The sequence below is a fragment of the Lithobates pipiens genome, unplaced genomic scaffold (genome assembly GCF_037356315.1).
Source record: "Lithobates pipiens isolate NorthernLeopardFrog02 unplaced genomic scaffold, aLitPip1_a1.2 Scaffold_8, whole genome shotgun sequence".
In the NCBI taxonomy this organism is placed as follows: domain Eukaryota; kingdom Metazoa; phylum Chordata; class Amphibia; order Anura; family Ranidae; genus Lithobates; species Lithobates pipiens.
This window is the reverse complement of record NW_027507903.1, coordinates 116,532,597-116,545,259: the sequence shown is the minus strand read 5'-3', so window position 1 is coordinate 116,545,259 and position 12,663 is coordinate 116,532,597. Positions and strand designations below refer to the sequence as shown.

The window sequence follows — 12,663 nt, the reverse complement described above, 5'->3', positions numbered from 1 at the left end:
CCCTGGAACCGCAAACCTAACAAGCCTGCGGGCAAAAGTGCTACCGCATGAAGGTTTGCCCCTGCCCGCAACACGGGTGGTGGGTCTCCTTCGAGAGTTTGCAGCCCGGTGGGCCTCTCGACTGTCCAACCAATGGGTCTGCGATCTGATTTCCTCCGGCTACAAGATGGAGTTCCTCTCTTGGCTGCCAAACACATTCTTCTCCTCCAGCATACCCATACTCCCGGCTCGCCGGGAGGCCCTGATGGGGGCGATAAGGGAACTACTGAGACGCGGGGAGTAGTGCCTGTTCCGGAGCCGGAAAGGTTCCAGGGGTTCTACTCCAATCTGTAGTCCCCTAAAAGGAAGGGGCACGTTGAATCTTGGACCTGAAAGCCCTCAGTTACTTTGTAAAAGTACAGAGGTTCAGAATGGAATCCGTTCGCTCTGTAGTTGCTGCACTCCATCAAGGGGGACTCCCTGGCATCTTTGGACATCCAGGATGCGTACCTGCACATACCCATATGCCTTCGGCATCAGACATTTCTCCGATTTGCAGTTGGGGAAGCCCACTTCCCCCCCGCCCCTGAGTCTTTACAAAGGTATTGGCTCCTGGTTTGGCGTTGCTGCGACAACGCGGGATCATGATCGTAGGTTACCTAGACGATCTCCTCCTTAGAGCATCTTCCACCTCAGATTTAGTGGAGGATGTGGCAATCACCATGCAGACCTTGCAGGAATTTGGGTGGCTGTTGAACGTAAAAAAGTCGGTGATTGTACCGTCTCAGCGATTGGCGTACCTAGGCTTACTGCTGGACTGGATGGAAGCAAGGGTTTTTCTTCAGACAAGCTGCAGACTCTCAGAGCTGCGGTAAAACTGTTGATGAACCTCAGGTGGTCGTCGTTGCGCTTCTGCATGCAAGTCCTGGGACTCATGGTGGCCTCCTTCGAGGCAGTACCGTATGCCCAGTTTCACACCAGAGTCTTGCAGAAGGAGATCTTGACGAAATGGGATAAATCTCCATTTATCCCTGGATCGACAGATTCAGGTGAGCCAGTTAGTCGGGGACTCCCTGCTCTGGTGGCTGAGGTCCCTGGCACTTTGGTCCGGGAAGTCGTTCCTACCTCTACATTGGACAGTTATCACAACGGACACCAGCCTAACCGGCTGGGGTGGAGTAATGGCAGTTCAGTCCACCCAGGCCCTCTGGTCGGAGGAGGAATCCAAGTTGCCGATCAATGTGCTCAAGCTGCGAGCGATCAGGCTATGCCTCTCCACATGGTCGATAAGACTTTGAGGGTGTCTGATCAGTATCCAGTCAGACACCGCCACGGCGGTGGCATACATCAATCACCAAAGAGGAACAAGAAGCTCGGCCACCGCACAGGAGGTCGCTCACATCCTTCAGTGGGTAGAGCGACATCTACAGGCCCTATTGCCCATTTACATCCCGGGAGTGGAGAACTGGCAGGCGGACTACCCAAGTCGCCAGATGCTGAACCCAGGAGAATGGGCGTTGCATTCGGAGGTGTTCAGGCTACTGTGCCTGCAATGGGGCACGACAGACGTGGATCTTCTGGCCTTTCGTCTCAATCAGGAGATGCCGAGATTCATGTCCAGGACAAGAGATCCTTGGGCGTCAGAAGCGCTGGTGGCTCCGTGGGATCAGTACCAGCTGATCTATGCCTTTCCTCCGCTGAAGTGGAAGCCGAGAGGATTCCAGTAATACTGATTGCCCCAGATTGGCCCCAGCATCCCTGGTACGCAGACCTAGTGCGCCTGGTGGCAGACGCCCCATGGCGACTGCCGTTACGAGAGCACCTGCTGTCTCAAGGTCCAATTCTCCATCTGCTTTACCATCGCTGGTTTTAACGGCATGGCTATTGAGAGCCAGGTGTTGAGGAACCGGGTCTTTCGGACTCGGTGATTCCAACTATTCTGAGAGCACAGAAATCTTCTCAGAAGATATATCATCGTACCTGGAAGGCCTACATCTCCACGCTCCTTTTCTATATATAGGATGTTGCTGTTTCTACAGCAAGGAGTAGACCATAAATTGTCTTTAAGCACCATTAAAGGACAAATATCAGCTTTGGCTGTCTCTTTTCAGCGACCTCTGGCGTCTCACTCTAGTGAGGGGTCCGACATGTAGTTCCTCTGGTGTGTCCACGGTTACCTCCGTGGGATCTGAACCTGGTGTTATCGCCGCTTCAGAAACCATCATTTGAAAATATCAGAGATTCCTCCTGACTCTCTCAGAAAGGGGTCCTTCTAGTGGCCATTACATCGGCCAGGAGGGTTTCAGAACTGGCGGCCTTGTCTTGCAAGTCGCTCCAATCTGGTTATCCACAAGGATAAGGTGGTGTTGCGCTCGCAACTTTCTTTTCTGCCGAGGGTGGATTCGGGGTTCCACATGAATGAAGACATTTTGTCAGTTTTGGACACAGAGATGGTAACACATTCTAAAGAGGTGGCCTTCCATTCCCTGGACGTGGTCCGGGCACTGAGGGTTTATTTGTCTGCTACGGCTCCCTTTCGGAAGTCAGACTCCTTGTTTGTTTCGGTGGCTGGTCCGAAAAAAGGCATGGCGGTCTTGTTGGCCACCATTTCCAGGTGGATCAGACAGATTGTAGTACAGGTCTACACCTTGAAGGGGCAGGTGGTGCCCCCCTTTCTGGTCCCGTGCCACTCCACCAGGACAATTGGAACGTCTTTGGCCTTCCGACATCAAGCATCTGTCGCTCAAGTGTGTAAAGCAATGACTTGGTCATCTGTTCACACGTTTACAAAATTCTACAAGGTAAATGGTGCATCGGCAGATGCCTGTTTTGGTCGCAAAGTTTTGCAGGCGGATGTGTAATTTGCAATTGCACAAAAAAAATTCTGGGTTTTTGGTAAAAACACAGTACCTTTTAGTAAATGCACTGTTGCATTTGTTACCGCAAGTTTTGAGGCGGGTTTGTGAGGTAGTGACTCCCAGATTGAGGAGCACTCTGTTTATTTATTTTTATTTTTTGGGGGGGGGTGAAGTTTTTTTATACGTGTTCCCACATGCCATTGTGGGTGAAGTTTTATGCTGTTTTCCACTCCTCGTTTTGGCACTGCTTGGGGACGTTCCGATGGTCTAAGAAAGGAGCTGTGTCAGTTGGTGATCGTAAGAGAAAATAGGATTTTATTGTAATCGCCATAAAATCCTTTTCTCTGTAGTTCACCGACTGACACAGCACCCTCCCCTCCTAGGGAGGCTGGGGGGTTGTTACCTAAGGGACCCCCCCTTGGGCTTAACTAGAAAGTTCTGGTTTTGTTATAACATGTTAACATGTTCTGCCTAGTCCTCTCCTGAAGATGGCGTTACAACCGATGGTCTAAGAAAGGAGCTGTGTTAGTCGTTGAACTACAGAGAAAAGGATTTGTGAGGTGAGTACAAAAAAATCCTATTTTTTTTGCTTAGATTCTCGTGGCATAACATCTTTCAGATTATACAAAGAATTTGGGCTAACTTTACTGATAATTTTTTTTTTTTTAATTTAAACTAATTTTTTTGGAGAAAAAATGCATTTGAATGACTGCTGTGCAAATACAGTGTGACATTAAAATATTGTAACAACCACCATTTTATTCTCTAGGGTCGCTACAAAAAATGTTTCGGGGTTCTAAGTAATTTTCTAGCAAAACAAAAATGATTTTAAAGCGGAGTTCCACCCGAATTCCTACTCCTATACCTATGTGATGATCTGGTTCCCTAATCGCTGGATATCCTCCTTACCTTGCTGCTGTCTTGTTCTCTTTTTTTTCTCTATTTTTAAATCTCCTTCTGGAGATTCCGGAAAGGGGCAGTGCTGCTGCCGATATGGGCGGGGCTTCAGTGGCAGGTCAGCTCTTCCTGTCGGCTGCACGGGCTCCTGGGATCGTTTTTTTTTTCAATTTCCCAGGAGTCTGCGGCGCCCAGGAGATCCGAGATTATACGGGCGGTGCATGCTGGGACATTAGCAGCACAGTGTCCCGGAAGACAATGCCTGTGGGCTTCACATGCCCACAGGCAAAATGGAAAACGTCAGACGTTTTTATAAATGCTTTCTAAGACAGAAAAACGGCAGCAAGACACTTTTGGAAAAAATAAAAGTAAGTGACACAATTAGAAAACATAATTATTGTAATTAGGACAAAAATAAAAACGGCAGTGGAACCCCGCTTTAACTTGAAATGTCAGAAAAAGATTTTGTGGTTAAACTCCCCTCATTTTCACACAAAAGTGTATTCCTTTGAGCTAAAGGACAAATCGTTACAATGTTTATACTTTAAAGTTACTGCTAAAGAATGTTGTGATTCTTGGCAGACTGCCCGGTTCTTTTTTTTTTCCCTTTCCTTTGACAGCTGTCGGCTTCAGCAGAGCAGAGAGAATTCTTTGCATAGAAAGAATTGGGAAATACTTTGTCAAGATTGCAAGGGGGAAAAATCGTGTTAACGATTCCTATTGATTAATCGTGCAGCTCTAGCTGATAGAAGTGCTAACCTCCGTTCCTCTATCACTTCTTTTGGCTATTGAACCCTTGAAGCAACTAGGATTTTTCACTTATGTTTTCGAGCTGTCATTCCCGGGCAATGTTGGCCAAGGATGCCGCAGATCAAGCATGATCAGTTCTTGATTGGCTGCAAGGGAGACATTGAGCTCTCCCCTGATCTTTTTATAAAGAGTACCTGGGGAAAAAAAGTAAAATCATCCCACGGTTCCACATGTTTATGTAAACCAGCATTTGTGCCACACAGGTGAGTTGAGTTATTTCCACAATTGTGGACATGAGACCGAAAATTCTAGGGCTTTAATCATTCTTAACTCTAAGTGAATAACCTGTAAAGGCTTTTAAAGCATCACCTATACAAAATTTTAGGTACTGTAATTTTTCCCAGTTTCACAGGCAATATACATTTTGAGGCTTGACATGTTTGAAATCTATTTACTTGATGCAACCACCTGTTTTAAAATTTGCAAATAAATTGTTACAATGTGTTTGTGTACATGAAAATTTATTTTAAAGTATTTTGTCTGTAAAATATACATTTGATAAACAGCTTGTGACAAAAAAATAATTCTACGACCACCATTTTATTCTCCAGGGCCTCTGCTTTCCGAAAATATGTAATTCTTAGGGGTTCTAAATAATTTTCTTAAAGGAGAAGTTCACCTTTTGGAACTTTGGTACATGTTCCTCCAGTATTTAAGGTAGAACATGTAACATGTTCCTGCATTTGCAATCTCTACCCCACCCCTTCCCCACTGACAGCGGGTGGACATCATCTTCTCTGGGCACCTTTTGTCACGGTTTGCAAATAACGTAGCAGTGTGGGGCTCCATTCATCCGGCCTTGTCATTCATTCACAGTCCTATGGGAAACTAGAAGTCCCGGCCCTTGGTGGCTCTTGGCTTGTAGTTTTAATGAGTTACCATGGTGCTGTTGTGTGCTCTGGTAGTTAAACTGTCCCTGTCAGTGGGTATTTGTCTGCCCGTACGAGCAGATAGATGCACTGAAAAGTCTGCAGGAGTCCTGCATAGCACCCACGATCTGCAGATCACAGGTGAAATGCTTTCCAGGCTCCAAGTAAAGTGTTTTCTTACCTGCGTTTATTTTTTTGTTTAAAGGTGAACTTATCCTTTAACCGCAAAGTGATAATGATGCCACACAATGTGTAGTGTGTATGTATACTTTTATATGTTCAATATTTAAATATTAGGTGAGTATACAGTTTTGCATATTAACATTTCATATCTGCATTCCAGCCAGCAGATGAAAGGGTTTGCTTTTTTGCACATGTTTATATATTTGGTTTGCTAAAACTGCCTTTTGTTTATAGAGCTCAGTAGCTCAAACTGAAATTTATGCATGTGCACACTTACTTGCCTACCTCTGAATGTGTTGGCCCCCTGCCTTGAGAATCTTAAGGCAAACCTTTCTTAGGGAGTCTCTTAATGTTCTGGAACACAAGCGTCTTTGGTATACGTGGTATTAAGGCCCTGTTCACATCTCGCATAGTCTGTTACTGCTATGCCATTTTTTTATTCTTCTGCCTATTGCATAGGTCTGGCCCCTTCAGTTGAATTGTCTATGCGCGTTTGTTGTCTGAAATTAATCTCCTGCTCCTCTTTAGGCGACAAGCTTTATGTGATTTTATTTTTTATTTTTTTTGCCATTCGACCATCGCAACAGAATTGCAGCATGTTTGGTGTGCCATTAAGGGATAATGGCATCCACACGCGTGTTGTGCAGTGACTTTTTCGTGATTTGTAATCACAAAAATCACAATGTGTGAATGGAACCTAAATGTTGGTGAAATATATGTGTAATATTTTAGTTAAACTTGTAATCATTCTCTGGCTCGGTGTTCCCTGTGCTTACCACAATAGAGTGCTGACACCTTACACGTACATTTAAGGCAAATGCTGTTTATAAACGTAAGGCAAATTTGTGTGCAGTTCATTTTAACAAAGTCTGAAAAGCAAGCACCTAGAGGTTTCGTGTGTTCTGTTAGCTTTCATTTAACTTTGTGAGCCCTTTCTGACTCCCATGCCAGCCTCACTGAAGGTTGATGTCAAATATCACTGATAAGGATTAGGTCCCTTGTACACATCTAACTGTTGTGCATACCTACCAGCATGTTAGTATGTCTGGGAGGAACAGGTGTGGCATTCAGCCCTGCTGCCTGCACCCTGCTAATGTTTGGTGGGGCTGAACGCTGTTTTGCATAGTACTCGCATTCAAGGGGGGCTGAGAGCTGCACCTGTCCTTTCCCGATGCACTAAAATGCTGAAAAGGATCAAGGGTGTGCAGGGGGGCTTGATTTTAACCTTCTTGGCATTGAATACTTGTAGTACTAAAATCTAGCTTCATTGTACCATTGTTCTGGGCTTGTAAGCCATGTAATATAGCATGTATCATTCCTCATGGGACATCTGTGAAACATTTCAAACTATTATGTAGACACATACACTTTGAAACTGTGTGCCTTATTTTTTTTTTTTTTTTGGTTTAGGCATATCTAATTACATGTAACATATCTTATGTATCCATTTTCAATTTTTTTCTGCAGTATTTCACAGGCCTTGAATGCGGTCACAAGTTCTGCATGCAGTGCTGGAGTGAATACCTAACCACCAAAATCATTGAGGAAGGAATGGGACAGGTAATAGTTTGTATATTGAGACCAGTGTTCATTCATTTCTGCTGTTTTTTTACTTTCTGTTCTCTTTAGCTCGGGCACTTTTATAAAGCCATGGTATGGTTTTATTGTTGACATACTACTGTTTATAAAAAAAAAAAAAAGTACAACGTTGTCCTTCACAAATGTGATTATCACTATGCTTGCTTTGTGGTGAGTGTCATGTGACCGGGATCTCCTCTCCTTTATATCAGTATTCTTAGTGTACTGTGTAAAGAATACCCTGTGGACACACAAGACTTCACACCACAGCTTGCGTTCTATGAATGAAGCATAAAAAAGAGGTGCAGTGTGGCGTCAATACTATGGAGTCAGCAGATGTTGGCTATCTGTTTATCAAAAGGCCAATTTGTCTGTTTTCTAGTCAGTAATGTTTTTATAGTTGGAAATATTTTAATATGTTTTGTTCTTTAATTTCAGACCATTTCTTGCCCTGCTCATGGCTGTGACATATTAGTTGATGACAATACAGTAATGTAAGTCCTGTAAACACAATTGGATATGTAATATTATTATTCATGAAATTCAATTTTTTTTTCCCCCCAAAAAAAGCATTTGAAAATTACTGTGCATCATAAAAAGTTGTAACGGCCACCATTTTATTCCGTAGGGTCTCTGCTAAAAAAAAAAAAAAAAAAAACATGTTTGGGGGTTCTGAGTAATTTTCTGTAAAAAAAAAAAAAAAAAAAGAAAAGAATTTTACATGTAGGAGAGAAGTGCCAGAATTGGACTGGGTGGCAAGTGGTTAATAAGTCTCCCACTGAACCATTTTGTTTTTTCATATGTATGCTTGTGCACTGCATCAGGTGAACCAAAGTTTGAGATGCCAATTAACACAGCAAGCTAGCCTTCAGCCCTATCTACACTAGATTGGAGACTTTTATAGCTGTGATGACTCTAAAGCCAGGTACACTGACTAAATGTCAAGACATTTGCTGGTTCAAAAAAAGAAAACCCGGCTATTTGGCCCATGTGTATATTGGTCTGTCGGACAGAAGCTGGCCATTTTGGCTCGCTTCTGTTGGACGTGCTTGTTGGAAAACCAGCAGACAAACAACTCCCGATCAGTGCAAATGGCAGAGTGCACTGATCAGTGTTCTGGCCAGGGGGTCTCCCTGTCAGAACACATCCCAGAAGCTGACAGTTTTTTGCTGGGTTGAACCAAAAAAAAGTGTACCAGACTTAAGAGAACCCAAGATGCTTACCAGTACTTCTTACTGCCCTGTAAACCACCTTGTGTGCCACTCCCCACCCCTGCCCAAAATCCAGTATTTGAATACCCTCAAGCTACACCCCTCATTTTTTTAAAGGGTACCCTCTTTCACCTTTACTTTCCCTGCTGTCCACTGCGCGTCAAACTTGGTGATCATCTTTGTTGGTACATGTATGTTTTCGCTAGGATATGATTGCTATTGACGCATTGGCAGGAGCTGCAATGAGTTTGAAACATATTCTGCACTGTGTTTGGTACTTATTTTTGTCTGGTATTTTTTTATTTTTTAACAGGCGTCTGATCACAGATTCAAAGGTGAAATTAAAGTATCAACATTTAATAACTAATAGCTTTGTGGAGGTAAGTCCTTCTCTACAGAACAGCACAGGCATAAAATACTTTACTGCTTTGAGATCTGTAAAATTCCTATACAGCCAACCAAGAATTTCCTTGTATAAACAAAATATTCTCTAACGGGAGTCACAAAAAGAGACCTCCCTAGGAGAGAAAGAGGGTTCTACTATGGCTGTAAGGGGCAATTATCAAAAAATAGTAAAATTTACTCAGATTTTATTATGTATCATACTACAACAGTTAAAAAAGTAACTGCAAATTATAGCCATAATGAGCTGATCTTGCTGAATATCAAAGTTAAACACCAACATTAAATCAAAACATTTGATGCACAGAACCAACAAACATATAAACCAAGACAGACAATGAACACACAAATAACAAAAATGGACCGGGTGCTTAAATCGCCACACATGCAGTGAGACCCGGCAGTCAAACTGCCAAATTTAAATTCTAAATGATAATGTAAATAAATATAAAGGGAACAATGCATGTGTGGTCCTCAGGGTGTGGAATGAAAGTATTAAAGTGCTTCTCTGACTATTTTCTGAATAACGCAGATAGATCGTTTCCAAGCTAAATGGCAGTTAATTCCTCCTTTGTTATAGATGCAACATACTCAGTTAAATGCACATGTAATAATCATGTCATCTACTGTGCGACTATAGTTTCTGAAAATAATATTGCTGCTGGGATAAAGTCTGAATATCCATGGGAAGCTGGATTCAAAATGTAGAGCGGCTAGTGAAAATAACTTTTGCTGACAGCAAATTATATGTTCTTTGGTCAAGGTACAGCCAGTAATACAGATGCTAAGTTCCATTAACCATAGCTCTCTCATGTGTTATCATTAGTCTTGTATCAGACACATAATGCTGTCCATAAATTAGACTGGCCCATGGATCATGCATTTCATATAGAGTAGTAAAATCTGTCAAATAGCATGTACTTGTATGACTAATGATTTCCTACATTACCGCTTCCACTCGCTGTACAGGTATGCTGACTGGTATTTTCCCCTCTCACCAGTAGACAGGATTACCCCGCCGCCTCATTCCAAAAAGAAGGTCCAAACAGGACACTGTATGACATGACGTATGGGTGGGGGATATTACAGGGTTTCAGCAACACTGCAGCGGTATAGCCAGAAAGATATCGGCTGAGTGCGAGCAGACCGAACACTCAGTTTGCGACTTTCCATTTGAATTGGGGGATCACTCAGACGTCGTCTCCGGGCCGTGCTGACGTCAACGTGTTTCGCAACGGTGTGTCGCGTAGCTTCTTCTGGACTGGCAAGAATTTCCTTGTCCTGGTGGATCACCACACCAGCTATAACAGTGGAAAAATGTTTCCTTCTTTACAACTGATACAGTTCTTACAACAGGTTCAAGTCTCTGAGGCTGTGATAGTCTCCCAGTCATTGAAAGTTCTGGTAACCTGATCAGGAAAGGAAAACAAACTCCCTATTAACATCTTGAGCTCAGAGCAGTCAGGTTGTCCCTTCAGCACTGTGCCCCCCTTCTAAAGGGACACCCAAGTTGGATGCAGTGAGACCATGCCACCACAGTGGCATATATCAACCATCAAGTGGGCACAAGGAGCCTGGCTGCCTTTAAGGAAAAAAAACAGATTCTCTAATAGACAGAAACTCGCTATCCAGCAATTTCTCAACCCATGAGTGGACAATTAGAAGGCGGATTATCTTATTCGCCACCACTTGAACCAAGGGGAATGGTCTCCATCCTGATGAGTTCAATCTGCAGATTTGGACAACCTTGCCTCCTGCCTCCGAATACAACAAGCTACTTCTATTTGACAGAATGCAGGATCCTCCAGCTCTAGTCTCAGTTCAGGCTAATTGACGCCTCCCCTCATTTCTGCCTCGACTGTCCCACTAAGGAGAGGAAAATGGTGAGTCTACTTGCTTTGAACTTGCCCAGAAGATGCTGGTACAAAGACTTACTCCGACATCTAGCAGATGATACATGGCCTTTTTACAATAGGCCAGATCTGCTATCACAAGGCCCTCTATTCCACCCCGATTCACAGTGCCTAGCTTTAGCAGCATGGCTGTTGAAACCCAGGTCTTAAAGGATAGAGGGATTTCTGAGTACGTTATTATATGTGCTGAAAGCAGGAAAGGCCACTTCCAGGAAGATCTAGTGTCACACTTTTCATACTGGATATCTTACTTTGCCTGGTGCAAGCGCAGACAATTTAGTCCCAGAGATTACTCTGCCTCACATTTTGGCATTCCTACAGTGAGGCCTTGACCAGAATTTAGCACCTGGCACTCTTAACAAGGCAGGTATTGGCCCTTATCCTTGTTCTGCCTTGTGAAAACCTTTTTTGTAACCACCCTTTGATCCCATCAGGGATATTTTCTTGGAGATTCATGCCAGCAAGGCAGCCTTTTTGGTAGGCATCAGATTTGTGTCAGAACTGGCGGCCCCTTTCTCACCATTTTAACAAAGTCATTGTTCTGCCACCTTGTGCCTTGCTCCTAAGAATCCCAAGGAATTCTCTCCATATTGCTTGAATGGGGTCAGAGCTTTAGAGTCTAACTAAAAGCTACTTCTTCCATTGGACAAACTGGTTCCCTGTTCTTTCCTCTGGACCTCGCAAGGGGCATCCTGCTTTAAAATCCATCATTGCAAGGGGCATAAGGAACTCTATTGCAAGAGCCTATGCTCTTAAACAAAAACCACCTCCTGTGCTGTTGCACACAAACTCCACTAGAACTGTAGGAGTATCCTGAGCCTTTAGGCACCAAGCCTCGGTCTCTTCGTTCAAAGTTTTAGAAGGTGGATGTCCAATCTTCTGCAGATGGAGCTTTGAGCTGCAAGGTTCTTGCAGCAGCCCTCTGAACTTGGGTTCTTGACGCCTGTTGACACCGTTCCATTTGCCTAATTGTTCACCACACTTTGTATTCTTGGGGACATGCCATAGTGTATGAATAAATTGCCTGTATCTTGTACTGCATGATTAAGTTGAAAAGAATTTGGACTTGCCTGTTCGATATCTTGGAATGCAGCACAGGCCCACCCTTTTGTAACTCTGCATGGCTTGATACAAAACGGAGGACTTGGAGTAGGGTTATAGAGGAGTGTGTCCTTTTAAAAGCTTTTCAGCGGCCAATCACCTGAAGGTGGAGGTCTATAATCCGTGGTGTATGACTAGATTGCGTATGTCATGTACTTTAAGATATGGAGTTTACAGGTAAATCGAAATTCCTTTTTAAAGAGGAAGTAAACCCTGATGGGTTTACTTCCTCTTTTTTTCCCTGCAAAGGTAAAGCATAATGGACTACTATGCATCGCATAGTAGCTCATTATGTGTCACTTACCTGACACAGGAGCCAGCGAAGTCGCCGCTGATCCCTGTAGTCCGCCGCATCCATCTTGCTGGTGGCGTCTCGCAGCTCCAACCAATGACAGCGGCGAAGCCGCGATGACGTCACTCCCGCGCATGCGCACGGGAGTCGCGTCTCGCAGCTCCGCCGCTGCCATTCGGCGAAGCCGCGATGACGTCACTCCCGCGCATGCGCACGGGAGTCAACAAATTAGGCAAATCCATTCTTGGACTTGCCGCATTTAGTGCGCCTGCGCGCCGCTGTCTACGGCGCATGCGCCGTAGACAGCGGTGCCCATTTTCGGGCAAATATCTCCTAAACCATATAGGTTTAGGAGATATTGCTTGGACCTACAGGTAAGCCTTAATCTAGGCTTACCTGTAGGTCAAAGTGGTTTGAAGGGGTTTACTTCCTCTTTAATGGTACCCTAGGGATAGGCTCAGATCACACTATGAAACATGTAAATCGCACAGGAACCGCATCGCATTCCTGTTCACATGTGATTCAGTGAGGTAGGATTTGCGCCCATTCATTTTGAATTGACTCAAATTG

General features: G+C 44.1%; 1 protein-coding gene across 1 annotated transcript in view; it reads left to right on the top strand.

Moving 5' to 3' along the window:
- Positions 1-12,663, top strand: part of ARIH1 (ariadne RBR E3 ubiquitin protein ligase 1) — an 87,647-nt gene that overhangs the window by 51,331 nt on the left and 23,653 nt on the right. The window contains exons 4-6 of the mRNA XM_077471950.1: positions 7,064-7,156; positions 7,613-7,668; positions 8,699-8,765. Coding sequence (XP_077328076.1) covers positions 7,064-7,156; positions 7,613-7,668; positions 8,699-8,765 — 216 coding nt within the window. The remainder of the gene's footprint in view (positions 1-7,063; positions 7,157-7,612; positions 7,669-8,698; positions 8,766-12,663) is intronic.